Source organism: Thermobia domestica, chromosome 4 (assembly GCF_964235325.1).
Source record: "Thermobia domestica chromosome 4, izTheDome1.hap1.1, whole genome shotgun sequence".
NCBI classification, from domain to species: domain Eukaryota; kingdom Metazoa; phylum Arthropoda; class Insecta; order Zygentoma; family Lepismatidae; genus Thermobia; species Thermobia domestica.
The window spans coordinates 261,811,377-261,838,759 of NC_137457.1; the positions used below are offsets into that span (position 1 = coordinate 261,811,377).

The 27,383-nt window shown below is 37.4% G+C and overlaps 1 protein-coding gene across 3 annotated transcripts in view; it reads right to left on the reverse strand.

Moving 5' to 3' along the window:
- The window catches only part of wry (delta and Notch-like EGF repeat containing weary), a 980,891-nt gene that overhangs the window by 311,308 nt on the left and 642,200 nt on the right, over positions 1-27,383 (reverse strand). For all 3 annotated transcript variants that reach the window (XM_081755853.1, XM_081755854.1, XM_081755852.1), the window contains exon 5: positions 12,264-12,417. In XM_081755853.1, coding sequence (XP_081611979.1) covers positions 12,264-12,417 — 154 coding nt within the window. The remainder of the gene's footprint in view (positions 1-12,263; positions 12,418-27,383) is intronic.

The following is a 27,383-nucleotide window of genomic DNA, read 5'->3' on the forward strand; positions in this document are numbered from 1 at the left end:
GTAAAAGAAAAGTTAAAATAAGATATGCAGAATATGTCAGGTGTATAAGCAAAACCTGCTAAATCCAATTTTCAATTTTGTCAGGAAACGGAAAAAAAAGCGACTCTCTTGTTTCAGAATTGTTGAACCAAGAGCGTCATTTTACATTTTGCTTGGGGGGGCAAGACCCCTTGATATTAGTAAAATTTCGCGTTTCTCACTGATTTACTACTATTCTATTGATAAAATCTATATACATCTCAAACTCAGGGGGTCAAATCGAATCTGGAGATTCCAAATCAAGATATGAGATGTTTCAAGGACATTACCATCACGGGGGCGCCCTGAGTATTTCGAAGAAGATGCATGTACTTTATCATTATTACTGATTTTACTCAAACAACTTGACTTTTGAGAACGTTGTACCCACATTTACCTTATGTGCTATACATCGTTTTTAAACTTTTCATTATGTCTTTGCAATAAGATTTTATCCACCTCCTTATTATAGTTTTTGAGATATGTAGACGACTTCTTTTTTTCACTGATTTTCCATTGACTTTAATATACATGTTTTGTGATTAATTTTACTATGTTCCATTCATTTTAGGACAATTGCTTTCAGAATGTAGAATCTACATAGTCTGTTCTATATTTAATCTTAATTTTCAGTCATCTCCATCTTTAGGCTTTGAGATAAGTGAAGAATATTTGTTTTTCATTCATTTTAACGTTTCATTTTCATTAACGTTAATATTTCGTGATTTTTTGACTATGTTCCATCCACTTTAGAACAACCACTTTTCTGAATGTAGAATCTGCATAATCTGTTCTATATTTACTCTGATTTTCAGCTACCTCCCTCTTTAGGTTTTTGAGATAAGTGGAGGAATTATTTTTTTTTTAATTGATTTCCCATTTGTATTAATGTTAATGTTTCGTGCTTTTTGACTACGTTCCATCCTTTTTAAGACAATTTGCTCTTAAAATTTAGAGTCTATATAGTCTCTTCTACATTTGAGCTGAACTTGAGCCATCTCCCTTTTGGTTTTTGAGATGAGTGGAGGAATTGTTTGTTTTCATTCATTTTCCATTGACATTAGTATTAATGTTCGTATTTTTTTTGACTATGTTCCATACATTTTAGGATAATTTGCTTTTGGAATATACAATCTACATAGTCTCTTCTATATTTAAACTGAATTTCAGCCTTCTCTCTCTTTTTGGTTTTTGAGTTAAGTGGAGGAATTATTTGTTTTTCATTGATTTTCCATTGACATTACTGTTAATATTTCGGGCTTTTTGACTATATTCCATCCTTTTAAAGTCAATTGGCTCTTGAAATTTATTCTCTTCTACATTTGAGCTGAGCTTCAGGCATTTCCCTCTTTTGGTTTTTGAGATAAGTGGAGGAATTGGTTTAAACTGAATTTCTGCCTTCTCTCTCTTTTTGGTTTTTGAGATAAGTGGAGGAATTGGTTTAAACTGAATTTCTGCCTTCTCTCTCTTTTTGGTTTTTGAGATGAGTGGACGAATTGGTTTAAACTGAATTTCAACCTTCTCTCCATCTTTGGTTTTTGAGTTAAGTGGAGGAATTATATGTTTTTCATTGATTTTCCACTGACATTAATGTTAATGTTCCGTGTTTTTTGACTATATTCCATCCATTTTAGAACAATTTGCTCTTGGAATATAAAATCTACATAGTCTGTTCTACAATTGAGCTGAATTTCAGTCATCTCCCCAAAGTTTGTTCATATTATTGAAACCGGATATTCTCTTTCGTGTCTAGAAGTATACAACAATATTAGCGTGTAACGAAAAAAATGTCTAAAGATGAGGTATAGAGGTCTCTTTGAGCTGAAGAAAGTAATCTTAGTAAGTAAGCACGTCTACGGTAAGTCTACATTTGTCCATAATTTTCCTTGGTAGACTTACCTTAGAGATTCTCTCTGCGTTTGGCTTTCTTAAATATGAATTTTAAATTAACGCTTAATAGGTGTGTCAGTTTAAAAGAATTTTAAGGCCATTCTTATAATACATATTGTTCTTAAAAATAAAACAAGTTTGCAATTGTGGAACTATCAAGTTTTCTACAGCCTTAGTTAGGTCTGAAGCCACGTAATTGCGAAACTGTGCAAGCCAATAGACTTAGCCTTGAAGGGTTGAATAAAGTTCTAAAAAGTCTAGGATGCTATGTGAATAAGTTATCGCCGAGGGACGTCATCCCTCATATGTGACGGACTAACATAGCCATAGATACCGAAAACCCAGAAATCTAATTCCTAATCCTAATCCTAGTGACGGACTAACATGATCATAGATAACGAAAGCCTAGAAATCTTGTTCATAATCCTAATTCTAGAGACGGGCTAACATGGCCATACATACCAAAAGCCCAAAAATCTAATTCCTAATCCTAATCCTAGTGACGGACTAACATGGCCATAGATACCGAAAGCTCAGAAATCTTATACCTAATCCTAATCCTAGTGACGGACTATGACCATAGATACCGAAAGCCCAGAAATCTAATTCCTAATTCTAATCCTAGTGACGGACTAAACATGACCATAGATGACGAAAGCCCAGAAATCGAATTCCTAATTCAAATCCTAGTGACAGTCTAACATGACTATATATACCGAAAGCCCAGAAATCTAATTCGTAATTCTAATCCTAGTGACGGGATAACATGGCCATAGATACCGAATGCCCACGAATCTAATTCCTAATTCTAATCCTAGTGACGGGCTAACATGGCCATAGATACCGAATGCCCACGAATCTAATTCCTAATTCTAATCCTAGTGACGGGCTAACATGGCCATAGATACCGAAAACCCAGGAATCGAATTCCTAATCCTAATCCTCGTGACAGGCTAACAAGGCCATAGATACCGAAAGCCCAGAAATCTAATTAATAATCCTAATCCTTGTAACGGACTAACATGGCCATAGATACCGAAAGCTCAGAAATCTTGTTCCTAATTCTAATCCTAGTGACGGACTATGACCATAGATACCGAAAGCTCAGAAATCTAATTCCTAATTTTAATCCTAGTTACGGACTAACATGGCCAGATATCGAAAGCCCAGAAATCTAATTCCTAATTCTAATCCTAGTGACGGACTATGACCTTAGACACCGGAAGCCCAAAAATCTAACTCCTAATCCCAATCCTAGTTACGGACTAACATGACCATAGATACGAGAGCCCAGAAATCTAATTCCTAATTTAATCCTAGTTACGGACTAAGATGACCATAGATACCGAAAGCTCAGAAATCTAATTCCTAATTTAATCTTAGTGACGGACTAACATGACCATAGATACCGAAAGCTCAGAAATCTAATTCCTAATCCCAATCCTAGTGACGGGCTAACATGACGACCAGAGATACCGAAAGCTCAGAAATCTAATTCCTAATTCTAATCCTAGTGACGGACTAACATGACCATAGATACCGAAAGCTCAGAAATCTAATTCCTAATCCCAATCCTAGTGACGGGCTAACATGACGACCAGAGATACCGAAAGCTCAGAAATCTAATTCCTAATTCTAATCCTAGTGAGGGACTAACATGGCCATAGATACCGAAAGCCTAGATATCTAATTCCTAATTCTATTCCTAGTGAGGGACTAACATGACCATAGATACCGAAAGCCCAGAAATATAATTCCCAATTCCAATCCTAGTGATGGGCTAACAAGCCATACATACCGAAAGCCCAAAAATCTAATTCCTAATCCTAATCCTAGTGACGGGCTCACATGACCATAGATACCGAAAGCCCAGAAATCTTATTCCTAATCCCAATCCTAGTGACGGACTAAAATGACCATAGATACCGAAAGCCCAGAAATCTAATTCGTAATTTAATTCTAGTTACGGCCTAATATGACCATAGATACCGAAAGCTCAGAAATCTAATTTCTAATTTAATCTTAGTGATGGGCTAACAAGCCATACATACCGAAAGCCCAGAAATCTAATTCCTAATCCTAATCCTAGTGACGGGCTAACATGACCATAGATACCGAAAGCCAAGAAATCTAATTCCTAATTTAATCCTAGTGACGGACTAACATGACCAGAGATACCGAAAGCCCAGAAATCTAATTCCTAATTTAATCCTAGTGACGGACTAACATGACCATAGATGACTAAAGCCCAGAAATCGAATTCCTAATTCTAATCCTAGTGACGGGCTAACATGGCCATAGATACCGAATGCCCATGAATCTAATTCCTAATTCTAATCCTAGTGACGGGCTAACATGGCCATAGATACCGAAAACCCAGGAATCGAATTCCTAATCCTAATCTTCGTGACAGGCTAACAAGGCCATAGATACCGAAAGCCCAGAAATCTAATTAATATTCCTAATCCTTGTAACGGACTAACATGGCCATAGATACCGAAAACCCAGGAATCGAATTCCTAATCCTAATCCTCGTGACGGGCTAACAAGGCCATAGATACCGAAAGCCCAGAAATCTAATTAATAATCCTAATCCTAGTGACGGACTAACATGGCCATAAATACCGAAAGCTCAGAAATCTTGTTCCTGATCCTAATCGTAGTGACGGATTATGACCTTAGACACCGAAAGCCCAGAAATCTAACTCCTAATCCCAATCCTAGTTACGGATTAACATGACCATAGATACGAAAGCCCAGAAATCTAATTCCTAATTTAATCCTAGTTACGGACTAAGATGACCATAGATACCGAAAGCTCAGAAATCTAATTCCTAATTTAATCTTAGTGACGGACTAACATGACCATAGATACCGAAAGCTCAGAAATCTAATTCCTAATCCCAATCCTAGTGACGGGCTAACATGACGACCAGAGATACCGAAAGCCAGAAATCTAATTCCTAATTCTAATCCTAGTGAGGGACTAACTTGGGTATAGATACCGAAAGCCCAGAAATCTAATTCCCAGTTCTAATCCTAGTGATGGGATAACAAGCCATACATACCAAAAGCTCAGAAATCTAATTCCTAATCCCAATCCTAGTGACGGGCTAACATGACGACCTGAGATACCGAAAGCCAGAAATCTAATTCCTAATTCTAATCCTAGTGAGGGACTAACATGGCTATAGATACCGAAAGCCTAGAAATCTAATTCCTAATTCTAATCTTAGGAGGGACTTACATGACCATAGATACCGAAAATTCAGAAATCTAATTCCCAATTCTAATCCTAGTGATGGACTAACAACCATACATACCGAAAGCCCAGAAATCTAATTCTTAATCCCAATCCTAGTGACGGGCTAACATAACCAGAGATTCCGAAAGCTCAGAAATCTAATTCCTAATTTAATTCTAGTTACAGACTAATATGACCATAGATACCGAAAGCTCAGAAATCTAATTCCTAATTTAATCTTAGTGACGGACTAAGATGGCCATAGATACCGAAAGCTCAGAAATCTAATTTCTAATCCCAATCCTAGTGACGGGCTAACATGACCAGAGATTCCGAAAGCTCAGAAATCTAATTCCTAATTCTAATCCTAGTGACGGGCTAACATGGCCATAGATACCGAATGCCCACGAATCTAATTCCTAATTCTAATCCTAGTGACGGGCTAACATGGCCATAGATACCGAAAACCCAGGAATCGAATTCCTAATCCTAATCCTCGTGACAGGCTAACAAGGCCATAGATACCGAAAGCCCAGAAATCTAATTAATAATCCTAATCCTTGTAACGGACTAACATGGCCATAGATACCGAAAGCTCAGAAATCTTGTTCCTAATTCTAATCCTAGTGACGGACTATGACCATAGATACCGAAAGCTCAGAAATCTAATTCCTAATTTTAATCCTAGTTACGGACTAACATGGCTAGATATCGAAAGCCCAGAAATCTAATTCCTAATTCTAATCCTAGTGACGGACTATGACCTTAGACACCGGAAGCCCAAAAATCTAACTCCTAATCCCAATCCTAGTTACGGACTAACATGACCATAGATACGAGAGCCCAGAAATCTAATTCCTAATTTAATCCTAGTTACGGACTAAGATGACCATAGATACCGAAAGCTCAGAAATCTAATTCCTAATTTAATCTTAGTGACGGACTAACATGACCATAGATACCGAAAGCTCAGAAATCTAATTCCTAATCCCAATCCTAGTGACGGGCTAACATGACGACCAGAGATACCGAAAGCTCAGAAATCTAATTCCTAATTCTAATCCTAGTGAGGGACTAACATGGCCATAGATACCGAAAGCCTAGAAATCTAATTCCTAATTCTATTCCTAGTGAGGGACTAACATGACCATAGATACCGAAAGCCCAGAAATATAATTCCCAATTCCAATCCTAGTGATGGGCTAACAAGCCATACATACCGAAAGCCCAAAAATCTAATTCCTAATCCTAATACTAGTGACGGGCTCACATGACCATAGATACCGAAAGCCCAGAAATCTTATTCCTAATCCCAATCCTAGTGACGGACTAAAATGACCATAGATACCGAAAGCCCAGAAATCTAATTCGTAATTTAATTCTAGTTACGGCCTAATATGACCATAGATACCGAAAGCTCAGAAATCTAATTTCTAATTTAATCTTAGTGATGGGCTAACAAGCCATACATACCGAAAGCCCAGAAATCTAATTCCTAATCCTAATCCTAGTGACGGGCTAACATGACCATAGATACCGAAAGCCAAGAAATCTAATTCCTAATTTAATCCTAGTGACGGACTAACATGACCAGAGATACCGAAAGCCCAGAAATCTAATTCCTAATTTAATCCTAGTGACGGACTAACATGACCATAGATGACGAAAGCCCAGAAATCGAATTCCTAATTCTAATCCTAGTGACGGGCTAACATGGCCATAGATACCGAATGCCCATGAATCTAATTCCTAATTCTAATCCTAGTGACGGGCTAACATGGCCATAGATACCGAAAACTCAGGAATCGAATTCCTAATCCTAATCTTCGTGACAGGCTAACAAGGCCATAGATACCGAAAGCCCAGAAATCTAATTAATATTCCTAATCCTTGTAACGGACTAACATGGCTATAGATACCGAAAACCCAGGAATCGAATTCCTAATCCTAATCCTCGTGATGGGCTAACAAGGCCATAGATACCGAAAGCCCAGAAATCTAATTAATAATCCTAATCCTAGTGACGGACTAACATGGCCATAAATACCGAAAGCTCAGAAATCTTGTTCCTGATCCTAATCGTAGTGACGGATTATGACCTTAGACACCGAAAGCCCAGAAATCTAACTCCTAATCCCAATCCTAGTTACGGATTAACATGACCATAGATACGAAAGCCCAGAAATCTAATTCCTAATTTAATCCTAGTTACGGACTAAGATGACCATAGATACCGAGAGCTCAGAAATCTAATTCCTAATTTAATCTTAGTGACGGACTAACATGACCATCGATACCGAAAGCTCAGAAATCTAATTCCTAATCCCAATCCTAGTGACGGGCTAACATGACGACCAGAGATACCGAAAGCCAGAAATCTAATTCCTAATTCTAATCCTAGTGAGGGACTAACTTGGGTATAGATACCGAAAGCCCAGAAATCTAATTCCCAGTTCTAACCCTAGTGATGGGATAACAAGCCATACATACCAAAAGCTCAGAAATCTAATTCCTAATCCCAATCCTAGTGACGGGCTAACATGACGACCTGAGATACCGAAAGCCAGAAATCTAATTCCTAATTCTAATCCTAGTGAGGGACTAACATGGCTATAGATACCGAAAGCCTAGAAATCTAATTCCTAATTCTAATCTTAGTGAGGGACTTACATGACCATAGATACCGAAAATTCAGAAATCTAATTCCCAATTCTAATCCTAGTGATGGACTAACAACCATACATACCGAAAGCCCAGAAATCTAATTCTTAATCCCAATCCTAGTGACGGGCTAACATAACCAGAGATTCCGAAAGCTCAGAAATCTAATTCCTAATTTAATTCTAGTTACAGACTAATATGACCATAGATACCGAAAGCTCAGAAATCTAATTCCTAATTTAATCTTAGTGACGGACTAAGATGACCATAGATACCGAAAGCTCAGAAATCTAATTTCTAATCCCAATCCTAGTGACGGGCTAACATGACCAGAGATTCCGAAAGCTCAGAAATCTAATTCCTAATTCTAATCCTAGTGAGGGACTAACATGGCTATAGATACCGAAAGCCTAGATATCTAATTCCTAATTCTAATCCTAGTGAGGGACTAACATGGCCATAGATACCGAAAGCCCAGAAATCTAATTCCCAGTTCTAATCCTAGTGATGGGATAACAAGCTATACATACCGAAAGCCCAGAAATCTAATTCCTAATCCTAATCCTAGTGACGGGCTAACATGACCATAGATACCGAAAGCCCAGAAATCTTATTCCTAATCCCAATCCTAGTCACGGGCTAACATGGCCATAGATACCGAAAGCCCAGAAATCTAATTCCTAATCCCAATCCTAGTGACGGACTAACATGAGCATAGATACCGAAAGCCAAGAAATATAATTCCTAATTTAATCCTAGTGACGGACTAACATGACCAGAGATACCGAAAGCCCAGAAATCTTATTCCTAATTCTATTCCTAGTGACGGACTAACATGGCCATAGATACCGAAAGCCCAGAAATCTTATTCCTAATTCTAATCCTAGTGACGGACTAACATAGCCATAGATACCGAAAGCCCAGACATCTAATTCCTAACCCTAATCCTTAATATCAATCGATAAAACATATCGATGTGAACAAACCTGAACCCTTGAGGGTGGTTAAATAGTCATGAGTAATTTTTGAGAAAATCGAAAAAAATATTTTGTTATCGTGTTAAAAAATATTGAAGCCGTGACTTCCAAAACCACATAACTCCAGCTAAAGAGATATTGAGAAAGACAATAGAAACTTATTTCTTGGAAATATGAAGTTGGAAATCACATTTTTTTTCATACTTACACTTTGCTGAATAGCAAATGTCACTAAGTATAAAAGAAATCTGATTTCCAAGTTCACATTTCCAAGAAATATTCAGTTTTCATTTAGTTTTTCAATATCACTTCAGCTGGACTTGTGCAGTTATGAAAGTTATGGCTTCAATTGTTGTTCGTTGATAGTCCGTAGTTGATTGTTTGTATTCTGGTGGAATTTATCAATTTTTTTTTCATGTTATGATGTTGCTTGATTCTTGCTAACAAACTTAACAGTGACACACAAAAGTCCTAAGACACACACACACACACTATTCGTAACGTAAAGCCTAATTTTGAGTTACATTACTTGGCAAGAATACAGGAAATATGAAGTTTGTAGAGTATTAATACAAGCTACCTTTTTCTTGTATTAAGCGGTTCAATTTCATGATTCATTTGCAAAGTGACCTAACAGTGAACTAAACTAATATTTATGAAAACATTACTGAAAATGAAATATGATAACCAGATGTGTTTTCTGTTTTTTCACACTTCATTCTTTGTGTAAACCATTCTGAATCAACTACAAGGACAAAGATAAAGAGAGACAACTAAATTTATTGTCAATGGGAGCTTAAATAAATCACAAAACATGTAAAAGTGTTGTCTTTTTCTTTTTGGTTTTGCTGATGTTTATTTTTCATGCAGTTTTTACTCTTTTTTTCTTTCTTTATATGCCAGATTGATTTCATTAAAATTGACAAATTATCGCAACGACAGTCATTTTGAAACTTTGTGCCTCTAAAATTATGCTTCTCCATCAATCAAAGTGAAAATAACTCCACCGTGACACAGCAACCAAAGAGCTTTTGGAATGTGAGGGCAAAGAATTGCGGAATGTCAGAGCAAAATTTTAAAACTAAAACACTGGGTTTTATTACATTTTTTCTGTCGCTACTATTATTTAATGTTTTTTTTTTAAATAAAAGGTTCGCTACTTTCTTTATTATTAATACTCGGTAAAAATGCACTGACGAAAAAAATTAATTTTATAAGGCTTGGAAATTTGTTTCCTATATATCCTTTGTCATCAATCAATGTAATATTGTTTTTCACTGATATAAGCTATCCGGATATTTTACGTTATTCGAATCCAATATTGTTCTTAATGTGATATCAAGAATCGGGATATGATTCATCACCTAAATATTGTTTTTTCTATATCAGCTATATGAATATTATTCATCATTAAATACCATTATTGTTATAATCCATTGCTTCGAAACTATATGCTGGATACTGTCTACAATCAAGGTATTTACCCGTACTTAGACTCTATACTACAATTATGGTAATAATTAAGGGGCAGAAGTTCTTGACCTACAAATTACCTATATATATATATATATATATATATATATATATATATATATATATATATATATATATATATATATATACATGACCTACAAAGTGAACTTAAAACATGAAAAATTGACCTAAAAATTGTGAAACATGACATGACGACCAATCATGGGTATCTTGTCCGCGATACCAGAAAAAATAAAGTAAATGAAGGTGGTTATGTTTGTGACTTTTTGAACCACCTGACCGATCTCACTCAAATTAGCAATATAAATGAGGTTCGAGCTTGGAATAGTTTTCATCGTTTCACTTTGACGGTGCAACTGATGGGAGGGGAAGGGAAGATATATATAAAAATGATTCATATTAGTCTCAAATCCATAGTTTTCAGGGTCGCTGAGATGAACCGATGCCGTCTAAATCCAAATCCAATCTCGCAACTTGGGAGAAGGGAGGAAGAGATATATAGAAATGATGGAAAAAAAATTAAATTTTGAGTTTTACGTCCCACGGTTATGCCGGTGAAATGATGGAAAATGTCCGATATGAGAGAGCTTTAGTAGTAGTGCCTGAGTAACGGAATATATTACTAATTTTTCTTATTTTAACCCAGTGAAGCGCGCAATTAACGCTGGTATAATTTTAAATGAAAATAACCAAACAAAATATAAGTTTAAGCAAGCTAATGATTAAGACACATGCAGCAAATTATTCAGCATAAAATGCACTTATTTTGTGCAACTCGACTTACTATGTACCTAGATTAGTGCTCTCAAACGGGTCGGGTCGGGTCAGGTCAACTCGGGTCGGGTCAGTCGGGTCAGCTCGGGTCGGGTTGTCGGGTCAGGCTAATCGGGTCGGGTTGTCGGGTCGGGTCAATCGGGTCAGCTCGGGTCGGGTTGTCGGGTCGGGTTATTCGGGTCGGGTTGTCGGGTCAGCTCGGGTCGGGTTGTCGGGTCGGGTCAACCGGGTCAGCTCGGGTCGGGTTATCGGGTCAGGTCAATCAGATCGGATCACGGTTCGGGTCAGTCGGGTCGGGTCGGGTCAGTCAATGCGGGTCACGGGTCGGGTCGGGTCGGTCTTCAACCTGACCCGACCCGACCCGTTGAGAGCACTAACCTAGATAGTATAGTATGCTTCCATGACCTGCACGTTACTGCAAAGGTAAGGAAATAACACCTCCCGTAAATAGTGTAATTGTTGTTAATAATTAAGAAATTGTATGTGAAAATTCGGAAGGTGAAAATCAGGAACTTCCTTGATGCGGTGCCTCTTTCCGACAAGATACAAACCGTAGAGAAAGTAACAAGTTTAAATTCAGAAATTACTTTTAAAATATTACAACCACACACACACGCACACACATACACACACAAATGAAATTTGGAGATATTTATTGAAAATTAAAACTCTAAGTTCTTCTACTTACCTTACATGTGGTTGAAGTATACCACCATTGTTTTAAAAACATTGTAATTCAAATCCTCTTTCCTTAGGTTATAAATTGTCATCTTACTAGGAAATCTCTTTAACTCTGTGCAAAATCTCGAGCATTTGCCAAAATGGAAATAATAACAAAAATATATTAAAAAAAAAGAGTATCGAAATACCAAAAAAGACGAAAATATGTCGGGAACGTAGGAAAAATGACAAAAATGACCTAGAATTGAAAAACAAATTGACCTAAATCCTGGAAATTGGGAAAATATGCAATTTAAAATTTCCATTTTTTGTTTCAGAATGAAGTGTAATATGATGTGTACTAGATGAGAATTGTGTCCGTGATGCCAGAAAAAAGATGGCTTTTAATAACACTTCGTGCGCTAGTAATATTACTCCGTTATAAATTGTATACATCATTGTTTGAAGCGCAATAGAACCCTAAATATAAATAAGTGTTGTGCTACTTTGTGCAGCTGTACTAACTACTTTGAGGTGGTACTTACCATACGGACAAAGACATTGGAAAGTACTTCCTTCGTGTCCCTGAGAGATATCCACGCAAATTCCGTTGTTTCTGCAAGGATTTGGGAAGCAAGCGTCTCTTTCTTCGCAATGAGGACCCACAAATCCAGCGCAACATTGACACTCATATCCTTCCTGTAAATAAGGGAACGGAAATGTAAGTGCTAATCAGTGCGAATTCCCGTAAATATAATGACATAGTGTTATATACAGCAAAACCTAAGATAGATCATAAGAAGTGTAAAAGTATATTTTCTTACAATATACCGGGTGTATCAAAAGTCCGGGGTCGTAAGACAACTTACTTATGAGCAATCATCGTCATCACAAGTATTTTGCTATTACTGGCAGGTCATTTTCCGCAATTGAGAAACTTCCATGCTGCATGGTCGTCAGCTAACCTCTTCGTCTTCAAGAACAATTTTTCTGTTTTGATGCCGTTCATAAATTTTAAACTTTTTCTTCGCCTCCTACCTCTCTTTCCTGCCACCATAACCTCTAGAATATTCCTCATGATACAGCTTCTTCTTAGACAATATCCCAACTAGATTCTCTTCTTCTTTTCAATAACATCTAAAACTGTTCTTTTCTTCCACACCATTCTAACCCTTTCTAGTTCGTTTTCCGCCCGACAGCGCTAATTTTCTCCATTATTATCTACGATCATATTCAGAAAGCTTCCAACCTTTTTCATCACTTTTGCGTAACGACCATGTTTCTTCTCCATACAGTACAATACTTCACACGAAGCACGTTATGAATCTTTTTCTCAATTAATTATTCAAGGTCCTTTTACAAAATACACTTTCCTTCCTCCTAAAGGCTTTTTTCGCCATTCCTATCCTTGATTTCATTTCACTTCGCACTTCATATCATCACTAATAATACTGCCCATGCAATTATCGAAAACTAGTCACCTTTTCTATTTTATCCTCTTCCACTTCTATATTTGACACCGACTGCTTTGTTCGATTCACCATTGGTTTTGTCTTTGTAATATTTATTTTATTTTCATCCCAGATTCTTCACAACAATTTTTCAAGTTTTCTAACTTCTTACTGATATTATTTCCGCTTCCGCAACAGAGGCATTATCATCTGGAAACCTAATAATTTCACCTTCTACCGAGATACCCTCTTCATAATATAGTCTTTTTCTTCTCTATCCCTTCTAGATAGATAGTAAATAATGTTGGCGAGAGACAGCATTCTTGTCAAATTTTCCCTTCAATTATACTCTCCTCTGTTATTTTCTACTCTATTCTAACACTTTCTTCTTATTGCTAGTTCATGTACAATCACTCACATATGCACCTGGATCCCTGACTCTTATAATTTCATTACTTGGGGTCCAGGTCATTTGCAGTTGTGAGAACGCCTAGACAGATGCAACCCAACTTACACGTAACTTTTCTCGGTACTGACAGCAGTTGGTAGCAATGAGTCAAGTCTTTATGCAAGTAAAATTGTGAGTAGATGACGCACGAAACATTTCCCCATTATCAGATGAATCTCTCTCTCGTTCAGAGCGCGTTGTCCAGTGGACATCATATGTTAATCTCAATGTTGCTGTGTATGTAATGCATTATTTCATTATATACTGTATATTCAAAGAAATAAAAGCACTGATCACACATGAATCAGAAAATCCTTGAAAGTACACGAAAATATCAAATCCTGAAAAATTGCTGGAATCACTATGCCTCCATTGACAGACCTTCTCCAATTCTCCTTATTCCAACATCTTTTACTTTCTAGGGAAGAGAATATCTTTCTTGTCACAGTGAGTATGTATTGAAATTGAAAAGTGAAACAGAAACACTTGAAAAAGTTTCATTCTGGCCGGGATTCGAACCCGTGTCTACCGATTAGAAGTTCAATTCGCTAACCACTTAGTTTTATTGTTCATGTACTTGTCTTTATACAAATGGTGTACAAGAAACGGACTTCGTGTGTAATACAGTACAATAGTTCTTATATACAAGAAAAGGAACAAGTAGTGTAAAACAATAATCGCTAAAATTTGAAGTAAAAACGAAACGATAAACTTACATCAATAATAGTTACTTTCGTTTTTTAACGAGAAGGAAGGAGCTTACTGCAACACCACTTCTAAAAACCAACTAAAATACTGTCTGTCCAACTCGGGGGAAAAGAGCTTTCGGCGAGTACGTTTTAAAAAATCCAAGTAGGTGCAAGCATCCAGCAAAGGCACATGGCAATGAATATAGACAAGTGTACACGAAACAAGAAAAAGCACAGCTTGGTGTTTAGTCTGTGGGAAATAACGAAAATAAGGAAATAAAGCATATGATACTGTGAATAGGTGTGGAGATCGTTGACAAATTTGTCCTAAGTACATGATACAGCTTCAAATCGCTAGAGCACCCACACACTGATCGTACCGATGGGTCAGTGTATCCTCTTTGGCGCATCGAAAACACAGTGGGTCAGGAACACGATTCAGCTCAAATAAACGAGCACGCGTAGGAAAAAACTGATGAACCACTTGAAACTATTCAACCTGTAGATATGAATGTAATACCGGGGCGGAGATATTAGCCCATACCTGTGACCACATAGTCTCAGGATATCGGTGAGGAATGCGGAGAATAATCTGATCGTTAGTCAACGAGAGAAGGAAGTTATACAAAGTACACGAAGTGTGTCTCGTATTGCAGAGAACCACACCGGCGTATGTCCAATAACGTACGAGAGTGAAGTAATGTACGATGGACAACAATCAATAAAGTTAATAAACAGGGAGGCTCACAGGGAATTCATAACTAGGCCAAAACATCGTATCCATTGATGTGTGAAGGATTCGCTAATAGCAACTGCAGTATAGAAATCGAGCACAAACAGAGTTTGACATTTCAATTTGAGATTTACGAGACCCAACCCTCCCTGCGAACGGGGAAGATAGAGTCCTGTACGTGGAATACGAAAATAGAAGCCATGTTAAATATTCCATAGTAATAGAGAGTCAAACCGCTTAGGAAACAATTGCAGTAATGGGAAAATTCGAGCTCGGTACCACAGTTTGAGCGCAATGTAAATATTGATAAAGTGGATACGATGAATTAAATGAAGGCGACGCAAACTCTGGAAAACAAACGCTGGCGAATTTGTAACAACAATGGGGACCAAATCTCCTCGAAAAGGGGAGTAGGTTGAGATGTAAACGGAATACCGAGGATCTTCAACGAAGTGACGTGAGGTACACACGGCACCTCAGGCTCGTTAGCAGGTAAATGTAAACAATTGTACTGTAATCTGGAACAAAGTGCAAAACGCTGCAAGACTTCAAAAACCCGCGCCATAAGGACAGGGTCCACTCCGGTGATTGTGACGTCATCCGCATACCTAAATATATTTTGACTCAGGAAACGGAAGTTTCCAAGGGGTGCAGAGTGGTCAAGTGTCTGAGTAAAGGATCTAATGCGCGAGCAAAATGTGTCGTTGACAAACTACATCTTGTATTAATCCACGTTTCAGCGGAATAAGAGGGGACAGGTGTCCGTTAATCTGGATGCGGAAATTAGCTGTGGTATATTAATTATTAATGGCCGTGCGGAAGGCTAAAAGAAACCTCCAGGCTTCAAGTACCTGCAACAAAAAACCGTGATCTAAATTGTCGTACGCTTTTTCTAAATCTACAGCTAATGCACTAGCAGGCACCTGCTGAAAATGAAAATAAGAAAAGATATCGCGCAAAGAGCGAAGAGTATATGCAAGTTTATGCATAGCATGGAGTGTTGCCTGATAAGGACTAATGTAGTGTCGGATCATTGGTCGAAGTTTTGATGTAAGCACTTTGGTGAACAACTTAAGATCGATAAAGAAATAGGGCAATAAAGAAATAGGTTGATAACCCTGAACATAATGCGCAGTGCGGGACTTTGGAATGAGGACTATGATGGCGGTATTACGAACCACTGCTTCGCCTCGTAACAAAGCATTGAATAAAGCGGTAAGAGAGGGTTTGAGGTGAGACCAATACTGTTTATAAAACTGGATATTTAATCCATTCTCTCCGAGGGCACTGCGGTCCTTTGTCCTCCTGAGGACTGCGAAAATTTCCTCCGCACTAATGGGATTGATCAATGTCTAACACTTCTCACCCGTTAGATGGTGAGATAACGTTTACAAAAACTCCGGGGCATAGCCGTAGTCTATGGAACGTGCATTCGCAATTTCTGTATAGCAGCGCGTGAACTCTTGTGAAATCTGCGTAGAATTAGTAGTGGCGGTGCCATCTCCCAGAATGAGAGAGTGAATGACTGTAGAATGCCGTTGTCGCAAAATCAAATCAACATGATAAATACTTGTAGTCTCCGGAAAACGATGATATAGGTCTTCCGGTAAATACGCGCTGATCGAAGTATGGGAGTAAATCGTTTCCAATCAATGTTTGATACTGTTAAAGCAAGAGAAGTTAGCTAAGGAAGACGGAGCATTCCAAAACTCGCAGAGAGCTTGGTATAAAAATTCATGTAAGTGGCAGACATCTTCCCTCGCAACCCGCCCTTGCCATTGAAAGAAGCTGTGCAATTTAGGTTTACAAAATAAATTCAACCAGGAAACCACAGAGGTGTAGTACCGCTGCATGCTGCACCAATAAGGAATCGACGTCAAAATCCCGCTACAACCTCCGTTCGAGACATGATTTCAGTTTTAATCTTCCAATTGCAGCGAGGTAGCGGTAGCAAAAAAGGCATTTTGAAAGTTACTTCTATGGCAGCATGATCGGAGAGCACGACTTCGATTGTATTTTGTTGAATCACCGCAGAGCATTAACTCTCTGAAATGTATGCTTGGTCGATTCGACTCTTAGTCGTAGAAGTACAGTTGGTGAAACAATGCGGGAGTGTGACACAAATAAAGCGTCTTTAAAATTTCAGAAGCGTATAAGCTTCGACAAAGTAGTACAAGGCGTGATAGGCGTCAGAGAATCTCGGTGATCTATAATAATATTGAAATCGACGGCAATTATACAATGAGGAATCCCCGGAGGAAGTAAGGAAGGAATGGTAGTTGCATAAAACTTATTCCTCTCTTTTGAACGTGTAAAGCCAGAATGACTATATAATGCTATAAAACAAGTGGTCTGAATATAACAACGTGTAGCTCTTCCTTCAGGGGCTAATACAACACGATCATAACTTAGACTCTTTCGAACCAAAATCGCGACCTCAGTCTCTTGGTCGCGGTTAATATAGCTTGATAATCGGTAAGAAAATCCAAAGCTGTCAGGAAAGAACATTTATTTCTTGTAGGAAACAAACGTCTGGTCGGCAGGCTTCGATAAACTGTTTTAGAAGTGCCGTATTATATTCGGAACTGATCCGGTGAATATTGAGCGATACTAAATTAAGGGAATTTACTGGTAGCATTTTAAAGTCGCTCAAAAAGAAAAAAAGAAAAGAAAGAGAAAATACAGAGAGCACAAATGTTTTCAAAGATACGAGAGAACTTATTGTCCAAACACTAACAGACTTGGCTACCATTAGGTTTAACGCTTCTATATCTTCGGTCAAATATGAATTGAAATTGTAAGTCCTTCTTATATTTCATAGTAGCACAAACTAGTAAACTGCAAAACACTGTACACAAAGGGTGCTATGCACCAAGCACACAAAAATGCTAAACTTAGGAAATATAAAGGACAAGTCTTTCCAACGAACGTGTGAGTAGCGATACCAGGCACTATAACGGGTCAAACATTACTCAAGATGGGAACAGCTCATGAACACGAGCTCAACTGACCACTCACCTACCGCGATACTTAACCTTCTACCCTAATTAATACCTACTTAAACTCGTTTATGGAAAAATATAAAGAAGATACTAATGCTTGTGTGAGTGTCTTAATCTATATTACCATGTTTAACTCAAAAACAAGTTATATAGACGTTCATCAATGAGGAAAATATCATGGAACATTCTTCAAGTTGAGGCTACGTCATCTGTTTCAGAAATGGTCCCGATTTACATTACATTTCTTGTTTACCATAACTTGTAATTTCCAAAGAAAGAAAGAAAGACGACAGAAATTATTTTCACATTCTTTGAATTGCATCAGCACGTGTAGAAATAGACAGTTCTATGTTTATGTTCCATAACTACTAGTTTATTTTCTTATATTCATATGAGGAATTTGTGGCAAATTGAGCCGGTGGCACTAGCCGAGTGATCTCGGGCGTTCGACTTCTGATCATGGGGCGCATCCACGAGGAGTTCGAATTCCTCTGAAGAGTAAAGTCGGAATTATAACTGTCCTCAGTATTTCCGTGTTCATGTCCCTGTAGTGTTTGGAATACGTCGAAAGAACATGAGGTGCCAGTGCCGAACAATACTCCGGTTAAGTTGATTTGTTTAAAAAAATTGTAAAAGCAGGAAACTCCCATTGCAACTACCTGGGTTCAAATCCAATCGTGGCAATTATTACTTTTTCTGTATGGAAAGCTAATGTTTATGTAATTGGTATTGTAATTATGTTATTCCTTTATTATTATTATTATTATTATTATTATTATTATTATTATTATTATTATTATTATTATTATTATTATTATTATTATTATTATTATTACCACAGAACGAAAGAAAAATAACATAGTCGAAGGTATTCATAGGAACAGAAAAGATATACAGTATGTCAGATATTTCTTAGGTTTACACATGAACGCAATAATATTATTACGTTTATAGATTTACAGATATCATTTTATGACAACAAGAAATGGAATAAAATATTTGTTAGCTGATAACATTAATGCTTTATCTTTCGCCTTTCTTATAGGTACAAAGGTGAGGTGACATCTTAAATAGGGTCATTCTCTTGACTAGAGTTGTAAGTTCGATCACTATTTGCAATTTGTGCACAGCTAGAAACAAATCCTTGGAACTGATTTTGGCCCATACTATAGCAACAAGGACTGTTTAGCTCTTATGTATTCATCAATTCTTGTCCTAACATGTTACGTTCCCAGACAGTTACGAATGAAGGTTGATACGGATGACGTAATTTTGTTTTGTTGGCATTTCCCATGTGAAGGAAGTCGTCTCAACTCAGACCCAGAGAAATTAAATATTTTTCATGTTAGTATATGTCAGAGCTATCAATATTGCAAATTATAAAAATTTCGTTAATTGCCACAGCCGGAATCGAACCCGAAGACCCAACATTATGGAAACTAACGCTTAAGCCACTACTTTAAGACATAACTGTTCTCGGAGAAGGAAAAAACTGGATATGCAGTGAATTCAGTAATTACACTTTTACGATTCCAATGTAATAATGCTGAAACTTTCTAATTTCAGTCATGATAAAATAGTAAAGTATTATGCAGAAAGAATAGTCCAGAAATTTTAACTTTAAACTGACAACTCATGTACGGAGGCGCTGCCGTATGCTCTTGCCTCGGGCCCTGATTTTTCACGGCACGGCATTGAACAGATACTCATATTGATTAGAATCTGGTGTTTCAGGGCACTGGATTATTTTTTAAGTTAGCTAATGTAACGAACCTTCCTCAGTACCTTGTTTCCTATTTTTACGCGTTTTACTCACTTTACAGTATTTTTCCAGTAACTCTAACAACAGGGACAAAAACAGAAATATTGAGAACAGTAAAAATCATAAACACTAGTCGCGCGTTCTTCCCTTGCCTGAAGTAAAACAATAAAATATGGTGAACATGCAATTTTTGGTCTTCCATCTTCTGTATTGTGAAACCCAGAGTTGGAGTGGGTCAGTGGGTCAAGTGGATCGAGTTTTCTGAGTGGGTCAGTGGATCGTGGTCAAAAGCATGAGACCCACTGCGAAACACCACCCACCGTGACCCACCACCCACTATGACTTACTCTGACCAACCAACCCACTCTGCTCACTGCATTGTAGACATAATCTTCTGAACAGCATATTTTGTTACCCTCGACCCTAGTCAGAAACTAAAAACACGTTTCTTATTGGTTGAAGCTTGCGATTGTCCAAACCTTCTGGTTATGTATTGTGCATTATAGTAGTAATAGAAAAAATGTCACTTTGTTGGAATTGAAGAAGAAAATTGAAGCAGTTTAGGTTAAATTTATATCATGGCAGTCAAGGTGGAACAAAACGAATCCTGCGAACACGGGGCTTCTAACCCGTTCTTACTACTACTATTACTGATCTTACTACTACTACTACTACTACTACTACTACTACTACTACTTATGTTGTGGATTCGTATAGCAAAACTGCACACGTAATGTCATCACTTTTTTGAGTATTATTTTCATTTTATTTTAATAAAAAGTGTTTTGAAGATTTAAAAAATAAAATATAAAAATAAAAAGCTTTCGTTGGCCCGGGTTTAAACTCACTCCAAAAGCAATTATAATTACTAGCAAATTGTGCTAGTACGTTCGGCCGCGAAGACTGCACATAACAAGCACTTGGTTTTTGCTATTTTTGCTACGTGGGAAGGAACGGATAACTCCAACTAACCAGAACCGCGTATTTAGCTCCTATGAGTAGGTCAAGCGCGATTTAATAATATACTTCTGAAACTGGTCAATTTGTCTACGTTTTACCTTCAAGGCCTCCATTTCCCTTTTACATTTGTTTCTGTTCTAAGTGAAAAAAGTGTTTCTGTTCTAAGTGTTCTAAGTGTATCTAACTGAAAAAAGACTTGAGGCATTTTTGGATATTGATATTTGAAATTGTAATAATAGCATAGGACGTATACTACTACTTGGCTTTCGAGATACACAGCCTGTGAGTTTTAGAGGAGCTAACTACTGGAAAAATACATATTTGATTCACTGTGATGTATAAATTATTATATAAAAAAAATTAATGTAACTATATGGGCATAATCATCACGGCCAAATCGTAGTCAAATGAAATGACTTTTGCTATATAGGTAGGCCTTAATCCAAACTGGGATGTTATCATATTGCTTTCATTATAATAATATCGTAAGGAGTAGTGGGGATCCGAATTTTTGCAAAAAAATATATATCTCACAAACCGTTAAACTTACGGAACAGAAATACAGTATAATAACTCTTTATTAAAAATGAACAGAACGTCTTCTAGCATTTTTTAAAATACTGCTTTATGGGGAGGGGCGGAAATTTCTATATATGATAAATTGATAATGGGTTAGTTTGTACAAATAATCAAAAGCGATCGATATTAGTTGGAAAGAAGTTGAGAAACAAAAAATACAGTGCTTCGCATCACATATCCATATATGCTTACCATGCACTTTCTACCATAATAAATACTGAAGCTTATGTTTATTATATGGAGCGTTTAGAGCACAGGGAAATCAACCCATAAAGTTGTGAGAAAAATAGACAAAATTTGTAGTGTAAGCTTCTGTACGTTGGTCTACTTACCTTGATTTGGGACTTTGAAATTTCTTCCATTTTTCCCCTGAAAAGTATCGATAATTCAACAAGGAAATAATTAGACCATGATAATTTAATTGAAATTCATCGTGATTTTGACCATGACAAACACTTTACCATTTTATATCTTGAAGGTCAGATCCACCGTTATTGTAACAGCGGAGCTTGAGCAATTGACCGTGGGAATTCAAACTCCGATTAGTTAGAATTTCACAACCTGGTTTTATTACTCTTTAGTCGATAGAGAAGAGGCCGTGGATCATGTGTCAGGATTGATGATGACGTGATTTGCTGGGTCAGTGGTTCGCGGTGTGTGGTGGGTCATGGTGGGTGGTGTATCAGAGTGGGTCACAGTCTGTGGGTCGTGTGCCAAGTTTTCATTGACCCACGTCATCTCTGGTCAAATCTGTACAACCAAACCAAACAAAGAGCAATATTAATACACAAAACGCTCAACATCTTAGGTATTCATGACATAACTATTGAATGATCCGAATAACTCTATTATATCCACAGGTCATCATTTGTCACATTTTAGCGAAATATAATGTGACTTTTCTGACACCTGATACTTTAAATGTTGATATACGCAAAGCTGATTGATCTAATCACTTATTCACTTACTCTCTTATCATCATCAAAACCTTTAGTGTACTTCCCGTAGATATAGAAAGGTAAATTGTAGTATCCAAGCGTGGCATAGCATGCAAGTAAACAAATAAAGAGCAATAGGATCATATTTCTCTCCCCCAAACCCCCTACAATGGAATGTGTTGATTATTCAACAAAAAGACTTGAAATCCAATCAGAAAATTCATAAAATATAAAATAAGTAGCCAAAACTCGACTTTGCATTATTATTATTATTATTATTATTATTATTATTATTATTATTATTATTATTATTATTATTATTATTAATAATAATAATAATAATAATAATAATAATAATAATAATAATAATAATAATAATAAAGATATAACAAAATTACAATATCAATTACGTAAACAACACCTTCCAATGAAGAAAAATAAATGCCACGGCGGGATTCGAACCTAGGTCGCTGTAATGGCAGTTCTCTACTTTCATACTTTGCCATCAATTCCTCACACAAAGATAAGAAAATAAACTAGTAGTTATATTAGATAAACATAGCACACACTATTTCTACACGTGTTGATATAATTCAAAGAATGTGAAATTAATTTCTAACCTCTTTTCTTCTCTGGAAACAAGAAGGTAAAGGAGAATTGTAGTGTAAATCGGGAAAATCGCTGAAAACGATGACGTACCCTTAACTTGAAGAACGTTTCGTGATATGTCCCTGATTGAGGAACGTCTATATAACTTGTTTTTAGGTTAAAGAAGGAAAACTCGAGTAAGTCGTTGTGACACTCATACGGAACGTTTCATTATACGAGCATTAGTATTTTGTACAGTATTACATGCAATGATTTTAACCAGCTAATAGTTTAGACGAAAGATGAAGTGACGTAGTTAGCGTATTACTTCTATTGGGCGGATCTGAGTCAGGTTGAAACAGTGACGGCGCCAGCTTTAAGTTCTTAGGGGGGCAAAGGAGGGGCAGATACATTTTCGGGGGGGCGGCTATTTGCCATACCAAAAATGACATATTTATTACGTTTGACTTATTTTACATTACATCGTGTATTTCGTTGCTGTTTTCATATTAGACCTATATGATTATAAATTAAACTTACTGTATTTCAAGTAAAATTTGTAACTAACAAATAAGTAACGTCCGCACGTGAAATATTTTTCAATGAAACTTTTGGAGCCTGAACATAAATTGAATTATTTTCGCGTATGCTACAAGTAACACATTCGTCTAGTACTATATGCTACGTCTCTCTCTCTCTCTCTCTCTCTCTCTCTCTCTCTCTATATATATATATATATATATATATATATATATATATATATATATATATATATATATATATACAAGCTCTCCGATGTTTATTTTGGAAGAAATATGATGGCTACAGATAATCTATGTATTCTTAGATGTGTTTATAAGGAAGAAATCAAAATTTTAATGTTTATATTTTAAATTTATGCATGTAGTAAAAGTATATATATATATATATATATATATATATATATATATATATATATATATATATATATATATATACAGATGGTGATCAGAAAAATGGAAACACCTGTAGTTGGCAACACGTCAGATGTATGGGTTGGCAGTGGTGTCGTGGCGCCCGCAGCGCCGGACCGCTGGTGGTGGTGTGTTAGGTCGGTCTCCATACTACGTCAGGCGCAGTGGAACAGCAGTGTCCAGTGGCTGTAGCACACGGAGGTAGTGTAAAATGGGAGACCTCTCAGATTTTCAAAGAGGGCAAATTGTTGGTGCGCGGTTATATGGAGTGAGTGTGACGGAGTGGCTACTGTGTTAGGTGTGTCGCGTGGGACAGTGTCGAAGGTGATAACGGAAAAAACACACACGGGAAACCACATCGTGGAAGCGGAACAGTGGTCGGAAGAAAATCATGAGTGACAGGTCACGCCGGGTATTAAAGCGCATTGTCACGCAGAACCGTCGTGCCACTGCGGAACAAGTGACGGAGGAACTCCATCAGCACCTCCCCCACCCTGTTTCGACAATCACAGTCCGCCGCGAATTACATCACATGAACTTACGGGGTCGTGTTGCACGAGCCAAACCGCTCATCAGGGACCATAACGCTTTCGCACGCCGCAAATGGTGCCGCGACCATACAACTTCGACCGCTGAGGACTGGAAACGTGTGATATGGTCGGATGAGTCATCCTTCACCCTATTCCCAACTACGGGCCGTGTTTATGTGTGGAGAACGCCCAAAGAAGCTTATGATTTGCAGTGTCTCCGCCCAACTGTGAAACATGGCGGCGGCTCGGTGATGCTCTGGGCCGCCACATCATGGTTTTCATTGGGTCCTGTGGTCACACTTAGCGGACGAATCACTGCCAACGATTATGTCGCTATTTTAGGAGACCACTTGCATCCTATGGTGCGGATGTTGTTCCCGGACAATTACGCCATCTTCCAGGATGATAATGCACCCATTCACACAGGTGGCGTTGTTGCAGCGTGGTTTGAGGAACATCGCGATGAAGTTCAACACCTCCTCTGGCCCGCCCAATCCCCAGATCTCAACACAATTGAACATCTGTGGTCCGTCTTGGAAACACGACTCCGGCGACGATTTCCACCTCCATCCTCTCTCACAGAACTGGCCGATGCCCTGCACGAGGAATGGTGTAAAATTCCACTTGCTGCCATTCACGACCTCTATACCTCCATCCCACGTCGCATCAAGGCTGTTCTGATGGCGAAAGGTGGTCCGACACCATATTAATCTGGTAAGTTGCAATTTCGTTCAGGTGTTTCCATTTTTCTGATCACCATCTGTATATATATATACAGATGGTGATCAGAACACCATATATATATATATATATATATATATATATATATATATATATAGAGAGAGAGAGAGAGAGAGAGAGAGAGAGAGAGAGAGAGAGAGAATTTACGAGGAGCTGCTGGAAATGTCGTAGTAAAATCCAGAAGGAGTGTAGGTACTAGGTAGAAAAAATGAAACCGTAGTTTAGAAAAACATATCTCTGTATGTACAAATACAAATTTTCATATTAATAATGACATTCTTATTGTTCCTCAGGCCTCTGAAGTGATTATGTGTGCCCAAACAGATAATTTCACAAACATCCAGATCCTAACTGTTATAACATTTTTGTTCCACCAAGGAAAGTCACCGAAGTAAATTAATTAGGAAATCAGTGAAACACCACGGGACTCTCCTCCGTTATATACAGTGGTAAAGGAGTAAGTGGCTTACTATAAATGTGGCGATTTCTCAACAAATTATGCTTTACATCCAGGATGATTAAAAGCAATGACTCTTTCCGAAATCATGGATGCAAATTGTGACATTATTCTTGCAGCATTTCAGCCAGTGGTGGATATAGCCCTGGGCCGGAGGGCCTAGGCCATCCCAGTTTTTGAGTGACAAAAATAATTTAAGCTATTATTTATATAGTTTTTAAAGTGTATAGTAAACTCACGATATACTTAGTATAATCTGAGGTCTGGCTGCAGCCCGCTTTCTCAATTTTTACCTTCTCAGCAAAACTTGTGTCAGAGATTCTGGGCATTTCTTTCGAATGCGTTGGTAGCATAATTCAGAATGGCTTGGGTATGCTCAAATTCTCGGCATAATGGGTTCCCAAAAAATGTCAGGAGAATAAGAGTGACGGAATTAAAGAAGTCTTCTTCCAATTTGACCGTAATGCTGATCAATTTCGCTCATGAATAGTAACCATAGATGAAATATGGTTGTACCACTATGATCCTGAATCGAAACATCAGTCAATGGAGTAATAGCACTCCTTTCTCCATCGCCCCAAGAACTTGAAGACACAGAAGTAGGTTGAGAAACTGTTTGCAACATTCTTCTGGGATAAGTATGGAGTGGTACTCATAGACTACCTCCGCAATGGTCAGATATTTAATCCAGAATCTCTACATTACTTACAAAACTGAAAGAAAAATTCAAAGTTCAACGCCGAGGAAAGTGAAGAGAAAGGAATTATGTTCCTTCAGGAGAATATACCTGTCCATAAAGCCCCTGCGAACACAACTGACATTGCATAAACTAGGATTTCAATTTCTAGATCATCATTCTTATTCCGCAGACTTAGCTCCGTCTAAGTATTACGTGTACTTATTTCCGAAACTTAAATAATACTTGAAACAATGCCATTTTAGATCTGATAGGGGTAGTGCTATGAACAGTGGTGCGAGGAATCTTCAGATTTTTTAACTTTCCTGCAAAAACTGGAGAACTGTACAAGGTAGTATATTGACTCTCGGGGGAAGTGTAGAAGAAGTAAAACTTTACCATTCCACGTGCACCACGTGCACTCCTTCTGGGTTGGGCTACGAATTTTTCAGCAGTTTCTAGTCAATATGGTAGACGTCACGTCAGTACTTTGAAACAAAATAAGTAAGGGAGCACTAGTATAAACCAATTACTAACGAAAGATCAGCACTCTGACAATACGTTTTATATGGAATCAATTTCATTCCATAAATTTATTATTATCATTTGCAGGAAGAGAAAACACAACTCTTTTTATCCCTTTCAAAAAGTTAAACCCTGGTAGTTGCAAACTAAACTGTTATAAGCACATCCTCTGAATATTGAAAGCCGAGAATAATGTTTCAGAAAAAAGAAGTATAGAACCTTTAAATAAAACAAAATATGAAACTGAAAACTTCAAACTTCAAACCTAAATACAAATAAGTTACGTAAATGGTTCTACCTTTCTTTTGTTTCCAACCGAAGTTGATCTAATGAGAAGAAAACAAGCCGACCAAATCTACTATTGTTCGCTAGGCACAATAATTAAAAATCGTAAGAAAGAAGTAGAACTAAAATTTACCTCAAAAGGGGCTAATTAGAAAACAGAAATATGCGTGCATACCCAGACGCTCAAAGAAAGCTTGAGGACTAATCTGCCACATAGTAAATGCATGGAAAGTAACTACAATTTGACAATGAGATTGGTTATGATACTGATATAAAATACTACATGTAGAATGTTTAAAAATTGTAGGAGTCTGGGGGGGCAGTCTAGGTGGCAGTCAGGGGGGCAGA